General features: G+C 51.7%; 1 protein-coding gene across 2 annotated transcripts in view; it reads left to right on the top strand.

Annotated features, from left to right (window-relative positions):
- Positions 1 to 2,120, top strand: part of THOC5 (THO complex 5) — a 28,933-nt gene extending 26,813 nt beyond the window's left edge. For both annotated transcript variants that reach the window (XM_006016818.3, XM_025193249.1), the window contains 2 exons: positions 547 to 737; positions 1,884 to 2,120. In XM_006016818.3, coding sequence (XP_006016880.1) covers positions 547 to 737; positions 1,884 to 1,947 — 255 coding nt within the window. In that variant the 3' untranslated portion in view covers positions 1,948 to 2,120. The remainder of the gene's footprint in view (positions 1 to 546; positions 738 to 1,883) is intronic.
- The last annotated feature ends 11,225 nt before the right edge of the window (positions 2,121 to 13,345 follow it).

The following is a 13,345-nucleotide window of genomic DNA, read 5'->3' as shown; positions in this document are numbered from 1 at the left end:
TAGGGAAACTGGGGAAGGTCCAGAGGTGAGCAGTGACCGTAAGGAAAGGATTGGGAAGTAAGTTGTACCAAGAACGGTTGAAAGAACTGGTTATTTGTAGTTTGGACATACGAATATCTGGTGGGGAGGGGACCTAGCTGTAGGTTTCAAGTATTTGAAAGGCTGCTGCGAAGGAGAGGAGAGGTTATTTCCCTTGACTTGGAGACCCCCTGGCAGTGTGCTTAAACAACAGCAACACACCTTTAGATCAGACCTCTGGGAAAACATCTTTACCCTGAAAACAGTAGAAAATGGAACAAACTGCCAAGGGAAGGTGTGGAGTTGCCTCTCCAGCTGCCAACGAAGGGAGCAGAAATGGGTGCTTCAGAAGCAATGAAACTTCCATCTGTAGAGGGGGAGGGAGTATGTGACCCTTGAGGTTCCTGCAGCGGGGAAGTGGAGATGGTGATGAGCCCTAAAGCAGGAAGGATAGAGTAATGTGTGAGAGCTGACTGGAGCCCCCCAGAATGGCCTCACAGGGGTAGTCTCACCCGCTGTTTCCTGCAGGCTATGGAGAGCGAGGTCAGTGTCTTCTACAAGGAGCTGAGTGGGCCAAAGCCTGGCTACCAGCTCCTGACCAATCAGCTGCAGCGCTTGTGTGTCATTCTGGATGTCTACCTGGAAACGGAGTCCCATGACAACAGCGTGGAGGGCCCCAAGGAGTTCCCCCAGGAGAAGATGTGCCTGCGGCTCGTCAGGTGAGTATCTGCAAGGATCTTTGGCCCAACTGGCTGCCAGGAGCAGGCCATGGAGTTTGGGAGCGCTGAGATGTGCCAAGTGGCATGGGTCCCTCGGATGAAAAGGGTATAACAGGAAGTAACTGGCTGCCAGGCAGCAGAACCTTTCCCTGGTGGGCAGAGGTGGAGTGGCTCCCAGTACAGAAGAGGGGCTGCACATGTACCCACACTTGGAGTTTTGCTGCTGGAGCTCTGTGGGTAAAGGTAGGAGCTGTAAATAGAGCTCATGTCCCACCTGGAGATGAGTCAGCACAGCACCACCATTGAGCATATTCTGTGCTCTGATCTCTGTAGCTCATGTCTCCCCTCACTGTCTCTCTTCCCATGACTGAGCTGCATCACAGTCTTGGATGGAATCCTGAACCTCGAGTACCTCTGGTCCCTGGCGGAGCCGCTCAGTGCCCTACCTGCGAGCTAAAGCTATTGTGTTTGGTAGCTGGCCCTTGCTCTGTGCTGTGTGATACAATAGATGGCAGCTCCTCTTCCTTTGCCAAGGAGGCTGTGCTGGGCCTCTACCAACATTTAATCATAAGTAACCTCCTTGGTTTGTCCCTGTGCCTTGTCTTATCCTCCAGACAGGAGTCCTGGTCCAGAAACTGCCTCTTGTGTGTCCACCCTTGCTGGGGGCTCCTGCTGAGCACTTCTGATTCTGCCCAGCAGGTTCTGTCTGGACAGTGTGCACTCATCTCCCCACATCTGATCCTGAGCACTAGTCTCTGTGTCGCCAGTTGCCCCCCACACACTCTAAGCCTTGGTGCTGTCACTGTACTGGCCTCCCCTGTACAGCACAGCTATCTCAGTCCTGACCCTCTTTCCTCCTGGCAACTGCACCAGAATCCAGCCTAACTCCCAGCTGTCCCTGCCCTGGCCTATATTGAGCCCAGTTGTCCTGGCAGTTCTGTGTTTGCAGACAGGCCCCATGAGTGAAACCAAAACTCTCAGCTGCAGTGAGTCCACATCAGCCTTGGTCCCTGGGTTTGGGATAGGTTCCAAGGCTACCCTCTAGGTTTCTGTGCTGGGCTCTGATGGAAGCAGGCCCCTCACCATAGAGCCGTCAGCACTCTCTGCATCCTGCCCCGTACGCTAACCTTCTGTCTCCTCCTCCAGGGGGCCCAGCCGGATGAAGCCATTCAAGTTTAACCATCCTCAGGGCTTCTTCAGTCATCGCTGACGCATCACTTAGCTCCACGGCCTCAAGTCACTGGACTTCTCAGCCCCTTAGTCTGTAACCAACTGCTGGTCTCATGCCCAGCTCAGAGTTCCCATCCATTCATTCCAGAGTGGTTTGTTTCCAGAAGGTTTTTTGTTGTTGTTTTTTTAAGTATTAAATTTTAGATAAAGGAACCCCTCTCTCTGCTTCCTGCTTCTGAGCGTGGTTCCGGCACCTGGTGGGGGTTGCAGAGAAGGGATTAGCTGTGCCACTGCTGAGAGAGATGCCTGGCTTGCTGGCTGGGGATGGGTGTATTGTTCAGGATGCTCACAGCCTCTCTGAAGCAGTCCCAGCCAGCTCTCCAGGGGCCTGGCTCCCTTGAGGAAGAGGATGCTCATTACCACTGGACACCTGTTACTTCTCATCTCTATGCCTATCAGGTCCTTTCCACCTACGCCCTCCAAACCCTTCTGGGACTGAGAGATGACTTTGTTTCAGGGCTGGAAAAGCCTGTCCCACCTGTCTCTGGAGAAGGTGGATATTTTCAGAGAAGCTGAAACTGAGGAGACTTCCCAGCATAGAAGAGCCTCTTCCACTCTTCCTGTGAGCTCCATGCCATGGAGAGAGAGGACTGGGGTGATGGAATAGTGAGCCCACTGCTGTGGGAGTTTGCATGGGCCCCTGCTAAGAGCCTGTGACAGATTTAAAGTGGGTGCAGGCTTTGCTCAGGAGCCTGGTACGTAACCAGTGGGCTCCGGAGGCCACAGGGTGCTGCCCCATATTGGGGTCTGCCTTTGTCCCTTCCTGAAATGTCACTGGCTCCCCCCAGTCTGCAGCACATTCACCCTTTAGATTTTCCCCTCTACACTTTCCCCATCTCCTCTTGGCTTCATCTGTATCCTTCAGCTGCCTGCCCTCCCTGCTGCCTGTGCTGAATCAGATTGAGACAGAGGATAAAAATAGCCCTTTAATAGAATCTGCACTGCAGCCGGAGTCTCAGCCTTTCCCGTGCTGGCAGTGCGCCAGCTGACTCAACAGAAAAAGCACTTTGTGCAGCCGGGAAATGGATTTCAGGGCTGTGGGGGGAGGTGGAAGGGGGGTGCTGCACTGCTTCTGTCCATCCCAGAGGGTAGTGCCATTTGGGCAGTAGCAAAGCAGGACTGCATCCTGGCAGAGGGGCTTCAGTGCTCTTCTAAAGCAGTGCAGGGAGTCCCATGCCATTTGCACAGCTGGGGGAGGTGCTCTGCAGTGAGGCCTTCACCCCAAGGTCCTGCAGAGCTGTGGGAGGTCCTGTGGGTGCTTGCTGCAGCAGGGCTTTGTCCCTGTGCCCTTGGCTGAATTCATGTCCTCACCATACCATCTTGCCTGCCCCCACCTTGCAGTCAGCAGCCCTGCAGTGGCCAATGGGCTTCTTCAATCAGGCAGTTTGTGCAGGGTTGACCAGGGACTCCAGATGGAGTCTGTGTCTGACTCACTCGTTTTGCATTAACGCCAAAGTGACATGGATGTTGGAAGAATTGCAGAGAACAAGCCACCAGGAGAAGCCTACAGTGCCCATGTTTCCCCCGCAGCCTCTGCAGAAGGAGGCAAAGTAACTTGCTCAGAATTACATGGGCAGCCTTGGCATGGGATGGAACCTGGGTCTCCCAGGTTTTAGATTGGCACCCTTACCATGGAGCCATCTCCCCTTCTGGTGTGGGTGTTGAGACTGTTGCCTAAGGCCAAAATGCACTTGGGTAGTCCAAGTCTTCCCCTGTCAACTGCACAAATCTCTTGAGACACTTGACTCCTGGGACTTGGTTTTTTCTTTTTTCCTGTCTCTTTCTTAACTCTGTTCTGCAGGCCCCTCAGGGCAAGATTGTCAGTTCTGCTGTGAGTGAGGATGTTGCTTCTGTGCCATTTCAGATGAGTAGCTGCAAACCTTTGGGATGCTACAAAGAAAGCACAGCCTGCATGTAGTTTTGCACTTGTCTTGCAGTAAGCTACACCTGAAATCACAAGGCACTGAGTCCCCCTGTGCACACACTTAGTCGCATCCTACTCCACCCCCTTGTGCACACTTGGCACTTGTGTGATCATGTTCCACCCTGCCCAAATGCCTGAAAAAACATGAATGCTCCTGCTTTTGTAACATACTTTTGTCTTGGCTTTAAGAATGACCCACAAAGGCAAGCAAGGAAAGGGTTCTACCTGCCTTACATTAACAGGATTTCAGGCACTTGAACAGGGTGGAATAGGAGTTACAGGTTAGGGATGGACAGCTCTGAGGAATGTGAGTGCCTTCAGGAAGACAACTGTACATGGCAGGGGAAATACCATGTTCACCATAGTGGTTTTCCCAGTGATGGGAGATAACCACTGTTCTGGTATGGGTTAGTACCGGGGCAGAGGTAATGTATACTTACCCTCCCACTTTTATTTCCAGTGGGAAGATCTTGGCTTTACGCCCACTTTATGGAACTGGGAGACTCCTCCCTAGCTTGCTCCTGCAGCCATATGGCTGAGGGCAAGCAAAATCTGGGGGCATCCAAACCCCAAAGCCTCTGGGTTTGGTCCTGCATGTAGGATGCCCACCTCATGATTTGGAAACATCTGAAGCCCCAGGTTGAGGTAGAGGATGTTTGCCAGTAGTACGGCCATATATGGTTCTTGGATGATTCATGAATCTGGAATTGATTTGGCTGATTTGACTTGGAGCATGATTGTTTTATTTTATTTTATTTCACTTTATTTCATTTTATTGGAAAATAAGACACCAACTGTTGCAGGTCATGTCTAGCAGTAGAGTGTAGTGGGTAGTGTCTGCAATGCCCTGGAGTCAATGATGTGTTCAAGTGATCCACCATCTTTCCCTGATCGGAGAGCACTTTGCAAATAGACCCCCACATGTAATCTCACTCCCAGGCAACGGGAAGAGGGTGAGAAGGACCTGTTCCTCTGGGGCTATGGACCTGCCTTACTCTGACTTAGCCTCTCCTAAAATGACCCAGCGTGTAGGACACTGGAGTGTGGGGGCAGTAGAATGGGACAGCAGGGGAGCTCCTAGCCTGAAGGACAGCGCTTGGGAGCTTCTTCCTCATTGCTCTGCTGGATCATCTTGGCTTTATTGTTAGGGCTATGGCTGGAGAGGATTAGCTGAGATCACAGTGGCAGACAGGGGCCATTCCCTACTCAAGGAACTTGCAGTACAAATAGGCGAGACAGAACCATCAGCCCTAGTTTACAGAAGTGGGGACTAAGGCATAGAGATTAAGTCACTTGACCAAAGCTACCTGGGAAGCCTGGGGCAGCACCAGGAATTGACCCAACTCCTCCTGGCTCCCAGTCCATTGCTTTAATTGCTCTGATTGTTTTGTGTCTGAATGGATGCCACAGGTCTCAGCTGCAGGCAACTTCATTTGTCTGCAGCAGAGAGAATTCATCAGCTCGTCAATGACCGTTTAAGTGATCATGGATCTTGAAGTTCTCCTGAGTCTTCATCTTCAAGCAGCTGCAGTATTTGCTTTCCCTTGGCTGTGCTGCTTATCTCTCCCCTGAATGCTCCGTTCCCAAGACAAGGGCTCTGGCGGTGAAACATTTCCCTGTTCTAAAGCAGCCAACATGGCTTTGAAGCAAATTTGGAAGCTAAGTGAGCGTGACAGCGAGAGATCTGTAGGGACAGATTCTGTCGGTAGCGGGACAGGCTGTCATGCTGTAGATGGCTGGGATGCGTTAGAGCTTAATTCAGTACCCAGAGCTTTTGAAGAAATATGAATCCAGCTTCCCTGCTTTCAGGCAGGCAGAGAAGGGGGAGCGGGGGAGGGCTCTGCTTCCTGGAATCCTTCCTGCATCACTGTGGAGACTAAGCAAGCTGCTTTGTTATACCATTATTCACTAGGACCTGGTGAGAGACCAGATCAGTGCCAGAAAATGAGCCTGGCCTTAATTCCAAACCCGCCTGGTCAAGGAGGGTGATTTAGTCACGCAACCTCAGCCTGGAAGCATCAAGGCATCCTGGAATGACCCTCTCCATATCCCAACAATACTGAGTCAAGTGAATTGAGTTGTGGGGGATGAACATGAAAAAGCTTGTTCCTTTTTGGGGACCTGGGAACATGAAAAAGCTTGTTCCTCTGTGGGGACCTGGGATCTCGCAGCGCTCCTTAGAAGAGTGGGGGAGCACAAGCCCTGCAGTGGGGCAGAGGCAGTGGATAACAAGCTATACTTTCTCACCATGGGCACTGTCAACTGAAAGCCCTAGGAACTGTACCCGCCTGCAGAGCCAGTGACTACATTCTCCAAGCGACTGTGGCATGGCACTGCATCCTCATGGGGAGTCTGCTTTTATTCTCAGGTGCCTTAGTAAGAAATGTCATTTTGGACAGAAGAGCTGTGGTGCTCACAGAGTGAGGAGAATGAGTTGTGGTGCATGGGACTATGACACAGGATACCTGTGTTCAGTTCCAAGCTTTACCACATACTGTCTGGGCCACCCTGAGCAAGCCACTTTATTTCTCACTGCTGCTGTTCCCCAGCTGTGAAAAGGGGCCTAGATAACATTTTTCTTGGCTTGTTTGTCCCTTTAGATTGGAGTTGGTAACCTTTTCTGCCTGTGGGCCAGAATAACCCACCCCAGTGGGTGGAGGGTGGGCACAATGACCTGGCTGCTGCTGCTTGCCTTCACTGCCGCACAGGGCAGGTGTCTACAGCTGAAACCCTATATCTGCAGGCCAGACCCACTGGTTCTGAGAGCTGGATCCAGCCCATGGGCTGTAGGCTGCTGATCCCTGCTTTAGAGTATAACTTCTTCAGGGGAGGGACACTCACCCCTTATGTGCCTATAGCCCCCGACCTGGGACTTCAAGGGGCTACTGGAATATGAATTATGATAGCAAGCACCGGGCCTCCACTTGGGAGGCACTGAATTCAACCCTTAGTTCTACCACATATTCCCTCTGTGTCCTCAGTCAAATTACTTACTCACCATCTGCACAAGTTGGATAATGACAGCACCATACTGCTTGGGCTGGGGAGTGAGGATCAGTGCAGTAATGCTTGGCTCCAGTACCACAGTGATTGATTATATGGGGGAGTAGCTATGTCCTTCTCAGTTTACCTCTGCACTGGACTGTCCTAGCTGTAATTTGTAACTGAGGATTTACTGTGCTGTCGCCAGACACCAGAGCTGGGCTTGGGAAGGGGCTAATGCTAAAGGCTGGTGCTGCTCTGCCCACAAATGCCTGTGTTGCTCCTTGGTATACTTGGTTATGCTGACTCAAACTGGGAGGAAAAGTCCCTCCAGCTGATTGATTGATTTATTTATTTATTTATTTATTTATATATATATATTTTTTTAAGAGGTTCTCTGTAGCCCAAACATCAGGCAAAGCTCCTAGGTGCTGCAGGTGCTCAGCTTTTCTGAGAATCTGGCCCCTTGCTATCAATCAAGTAGTTGGGGCCCTGCTTTGGGCCTCACAGGGATTTTGAGTAGATGCAGCATCTGACTCTCTAGGCCAGTGGTTCACAACCTTTTTGGGCTTCAGGCACCCCTCACTGGACTTGTGGTACCCTCCATATATTTTATAGATTCATAGATCATTAGGGGTTGGAAGGGACGTGGCAAGATCATCAGGTCCAGCCCCCTGCACTTGGCAGGAAAGACAACTGGGGTCAGGTGACCCCAGCAAGGTGACTGTCCAGTCTCCTCTTGAAGATTTCCAGGGTAGGTGATTGCACCACCTCTGGGGGGAGTTTATTCCACAGTCTGGACACTCTAACTGCGAATGAGCTTTTCCTAGAATTGAGCCTGAAGTGGCCTTCCAGGAGTTTGTATCCATTACTCCTGGTCTTCCGCAAGGGTGCCCTGGTGAGCAGCTGTTCACCGAGCTCTTGATGTATTCCCCTGATGTAGTGGTAAGCTGATACCAAGTCCACTCTCAGCCTTCTCTGCTGTAGGCTGAAGAGGCCCAAGTCCCTCAGCCTCTCCTTGTATGGCTTGCCTTGCAAGTCTCTGATCATACAGGTGACTCTTCTCTGGACCCTCTCAAGTTTTTCCACATCTTTTTGTGCATTGAGTGGCACCCAATTTCAAAACCTATATATTACAGTGCTTACCTCCTTGCAGAAAGGATTGTGCTTATCTGCTTAGCTTTTCTGTTCATCTCCTCTCATCTCAAGGCACCCTTGAAACGGTCTGGTAGCACCACAGGGAACTCCTGTTGAAAGCCACTGCTCTAGGCAGCGCTACTCATGGATAGGGGTGTATTTGCCTCCAGGAAGATTTCTTGCCCCCCTGATCTGATGGGGTGCCTCATTCCCTGGGTAGTAAAAGCCCTTTATGGTGATGACAAGCTGTCACTATTGGGTGGGGTCATGCAAGTCCCTGATTTCCCCCATCACCAGGGCTATCCAAGGAAGCTGGTCTTTTGGTTTAAAAGCTGAGACCCTGATGGCAATGCCTAGCTTTTTTCAACACTGAACTGCAAGGCAGCAGAAAACCAAGTTTGACTTGCTGCTCCCTGCAGGATAAAGGTGGCACGGGCTCATGGTATGAGTCAGCAAGAAAACTAAGTGCCATGGCTATTAGGAAGGCTTATCCAGAGGGAACAGGCTAAGGAGGGCTGGAAAGGAGCAAATGGCAACACTTGGGGAGCCTCAGAAAAGGCCCTGGCTCAGACTGCTTCTTGGTCCCAGGGGGCACTCAGCCCTCTTGATGCCCCATCCACCATCTCCCACGCAGCCTCCAGCATGTTAAGCACATGGAAACTCCACGTGGATGGCCTGACCCTGATACTGTGCGAGGCTGATGGTGTTTGGGGCCTGTGTCCCTGATGGATCCTGCAAAGATGGCATCAACCTTCCCATATACGCTCTCCCCCCAATGGGAGGCACATGGGGGCTCTTCAGGGAGATGTCTGACTGCAATAGGCTAGATGGGCATCTTCCTGGGATGGGGCTAGGAACAGCAACTCCTGTGGCTGTGCGAGGGTTGGAAGAGATTGCCGTAGAGGTTCGTCTTCAGGCCTCGGTTTCCATGATTCTCTCCTGGGATGTTTTGATGCAAGGGGCAATCCAGGCTAGCAGAATCAAGAGCAGATGCTTCTCAGACCCTCCACAAGTGGAAGAGGACATCTAGGATGTCCCACCTTGGGAACAGGAGCAGAGCATAGGTGATCATGAAAATAGGGATCACACAGAAGGGAAGGGGATGCAGGGAGACTAGGAGGAGCCGCTGGGCAGGGGTGGGGACAGCTAAGCTGTCCCTTGCTGTAGCAGATGATCTCATAACTTCAGGAGAAATCTCCCCAGTGGCCCTAGCTCACCCTGCCCAGCTCCCGCCTATTAGTAAATGCTCTCACTGGCAAAGGGACAGAAGAAACTTTATCTGCAACCTTGATGCCTGTCAGCAGTCTGCAGTGAACCAATCCAGCTGCCTCTTTGCTCTCATGCCCATAGTGCGTCCAGGAAGCTCAGAGTCCAGGTGCTACCTCCCCCAGTTCCATGGCTGGGAGCTCAGGTAGAGAAATCACCACTGCAGTCTTGTGCTTGGTGGGCTTTGCTTTGCAAAGACAGCTCCCAGCCTGGGGGAGGGCACAGCAGCCTCCCTTGCAGACCTGGATGGTCTCAAGGTTGGCATTAGGAACATGGCTGATTTCCAGATCATGGGCCTGGATACATTACAAGCTGCCCAGGCTCAGCACAGCCCTGTTCTCCATTAAACAGGAGATGGGAGTGGTAGGATGCATGTTGTTGGGCCTTCCCAGCCCAATTTCCCATGTGGCCATGGAGGGGGGAAAGCTGCAGAGGAAAGCAGGCTGGTAGGAGCAACAGTGAACTAGAGACTTTCAGCAGTACCAGCTGCTGTCTGTGGGTCACTGTGGTTCTCTCTGCATTGTGGTGAGTGGCACCTTGCTCCAGCTCTTGTTCCCTCTCTCTCTTGTGCATCCCTTTACCTCATCTCCACCCACCTCCACCCTGTGTCTGTCCTGCCTGTTTCTACTGTAAACTCTTTGGGGCAGGGACCCTCTGCTACTCTGTTTGTGCAGCTCCTAGCACAATGAGGTTCATTCTGGGCTGGCCCTACCATAAGAAAGAGGATCACAGATAATACAGTGAAGCATGTAAACCCTTCAGGGATGAGCAACATGCCAGGTGCTTCCAGACGAGCTTGTGCCTGCTGAGCTCCCAGTGCTCTGGCTGAGATGCTGCCTTTGAGGGCCAGGCTGGGCACTGACAGCAGATCGGGTAGGCATGCAGTTGCAGTGGTCTAGTGTTGGCACCTGCAGAGTGCCAACACAATCACATTGTGTGCATGTATGTGTGTTGGTGGGGGGACAATGTCACTCCCCAGCAGGACTGGAGGCCACCTGAAGCCAGGGTTCCATCTCATCTTGTCATCCCTGTGCTCTCTCCATTTATATCCGGCTTGCTTTCATTGCCTAGCAAAGCTCTTATGCTGCTGCCACATTGTCCTGAGGACTCAGTGTCAGCTAGGAGATGGCACGTGGGCTCTGCCCATGCCAGAAACTCTCTTCTCCAAGGCTGAGCAACCCCTTACTGGGAATAAGACATAAAGGAGAAGCTATTGCTTAGCTTTGGGGAGGATGGTGAGGACTCTCTTTGAGGTGTCTATAAGCAGAAAAGGATGTTGGTCTGGGCTGCTGATCACAGCCCTGAGAGTTAGGACTCCTGGGTTCTATTCTTGACTCTGCCACAGATATGCAGAATGATGTTAGGCGAGTTGTTTCACTGCTGTTTGCCTCAGCTTGCCCATGTGAACAGCAGGGAGTAGAAGGGGGGTTAATGACTCCCAATCTGTCTTGCTCCCAGTCGTCTGAGGTCAGTGGCAGGATGATGCTAATGTGCTCCACCAGCTGGAGGGGAGGAGGTGAATTTTCCCTGACTGCAGCCTGCCAAAAGCAGGGTCCATTTGAGCCCCTTGTGAGAACTGACCTCTTGCTGGTGGTGACCTTAGTGGAGTGGGTGTTCCCAGAGTCCCTGCAGATGCGAGTCCCCTCACTTCACCTCATCTCAGGGGCCTGGCCTCCAGACCACCTTGATCTCTGGTCTTCTCCAGAGAGCAGCCACTTGTCTTTGCTCTGCTCCACATCCTATGCAGGCCAGCCAGGATCAGGGAGATGACAGGAACCCCCCACACCCACACACAGCTACACACCAGGGCCATGTCCAAACTGGCCTCCCAGCCCTTCCTCCTCCTGATCTTTCCTCAGATCTCCCTCCTGGTTCCCAGTCCCTGTGTCTCCTCTGAGTGTATTGGGGGGAGAAGGCCATGCAGCCAGCTCTGCACTGCATTGCGGGGCTGCAAGATGCTGTTGTAATAAACCACTCCCTCAAAGCCCCTGGGATTCTCACTAATAAGAAAGAGCCCTTGCTTATTGCTGATATATGTCCCAATTTCCATGGTAGCCCTGCCCCTGCCATGGTTATGCATGGATGCAAATGCCATATCTCTGGGCATCCTGTCAATCCCTCCCCAGAGCAGGAGATTTTCCAGGGTTTGGCTTCTCCTTCTGTTTGTCTGAGCCTCTTTGCTGCTCCAGTGTTGGCCTTGAGCCTAGGTTGCTATGCAGGGTCTCACTCTGGCAGGCCCTCCCCTTACACTCCTGGCTCCTTAGCCAGGTCACCCACTCTCTGGGTCCATTGCTCTAGTGCCAGCAGCCTGAGAAGCAGACTGGCTCTGCTAATCATGCTTCCACCTACATTTTATAAATTGGGGTTTCCACTCAGACCCTCAGACAATGGAGAGAGAGGGGTGCACAGCCTGAGAGGGGGGGCATCTGGGTTCCATGGGTGCCAGGGCACTGGGGAAGTGGAGTGTGCTGCTCCAGGGTTTTGGCACATGCACTAGGTGTCTGAGGAGCCTTGCTTCACCTGTGCTCTCATGCGAGTCTCAGGACTTGTTGCTAGCATGTTGTTCACATCCCTTTGCTATGATATGGTTAATTGTTTCCTAAGTAAAGGCCCAGGCCTCTTCCCTTTTCCTGCCTCACCCTTCAGAAAACCATGTCCCTGCACAAGCAATCATCCTGGTCTCTTGCCATGGAAATGAGCACCACATCCACTTGCACAGGACCAAGGTAGCAGCAGTGCCAGGTTTGGTCTTTAATGAGCAACCCCACAAGAGGGAACTACGACTAGAGGAGCTGCTCCCCTTGGTAAGCCTGATGACTTCCCTGAAGGGCAGAGATTGGGTAGATACCCCCTGTAGAGGTACAAGCATAATGGCATGTCCTGACTGTATGTGGACACCACCCTCTCTTTACCTACCATGATAGCCAGTAGGGGTCCAAATCGCCCCTCTAATTCCTAATGCCCAGCTGGCTATGGGAGTCCAGAGCAAAGATGCAAGAGGAAAGATGTCCACCTTCTCTTCTTCTACACTGGTTCTGTGGCTGAGCTCAGGAACTGAAGGCTTGTTCCAAATTGGGCATATCCCACAATGAATCTGGGATGAGAGAAACCTGGTGACCAGCTGGGGTGACTCGGTGGCCAGCCCATATGGCCCCAAAGGGATTTCCTACTGGGGTGTTTTCCTGCTTAGCACTGGCACTTTCCAATCCAGCCAGGCTCCATGTCTAGGAGCTGACAGGGAACAAATGTCACAGCCTCGTGGTACCCATCACATTCTGGAGTAAAGGAGGAGCAAAGAAAGCATAACCAATGGAGCTTTCAGCCCTTCCCCCTGCAGCCCACCATGACATCCCTGAGCTAGGATCCTTCCATTCCCAACTACACAGACCACACCACAGAGTGAGATCCCACACATCAGCTTGAGAGTACACTCCAGGATCTGAACTTTAACTGTCTTTTTCAGAGGCACATGGTTTGCCTCACTCCAGCAGAACACAGTTCTGTTGACCATTTGCCATCACACCCCCAATCGGGGAAAGAGCCTTGTAGGTGAAACAACCTCTGTGCTATAGCCTGCTGGCTGTGCAGTGGTTGATCTAGCAGGAAAAAAATGCCTTCCTGACCTCTGCTTGTCTCCTACGCTGAGCCAAGACATGTGATTCTCTTCATCCTTGTGCAGATGCAAGTGTGATTACATATGGGGTCATGATGTCAGATACAATGGGTGACTCTTTAAGAGGACTGGACTGATTGAATCTTTCTAGCCCAGCTAGTCTGCATGGACAGCCTTGAATTCACTAGATCTCTCTTGTTTAGAGACCAAGAAACCAAAGGGCATTAGGCATCTAAGTACATGTACAGAACTAAGCACACATTCTGTCTTGAGGACCAGTTTCTTAGGATACCCATATGGGAGCTACAGTGGGTTGTATTAAAGCCTTCCAACTCATACACACTCTTCAGCCTCACTCTCGTTCTTTATTCAGTGGCCCTTCCCCATTCATGGGCCGTTATCCTGTTCTCCTTCAAAAAGTCACAAAGAGGACACCAGGAATGGTTTTGTCTGTAA

The sequence above is a fragment of the Alligator sinensis genome, unplaced genomic scaffold (assembly GCF_000455745.1).
Source record: "Alligator sinensis unplaced genomic scaffold, ASM45574v1 scaffold216_1, whole genome shotgun sequence".
Lineage (NCBI taxonomy): Eukaryota > Metazoa > Chordata > Crocodylia > Alligatoridae > Alligator > Alligator sinensis.
Note: the sequence above shows the minus strand (reverse complement) of the source record. Positions and strands in the feature narration are given on the sequence as shown.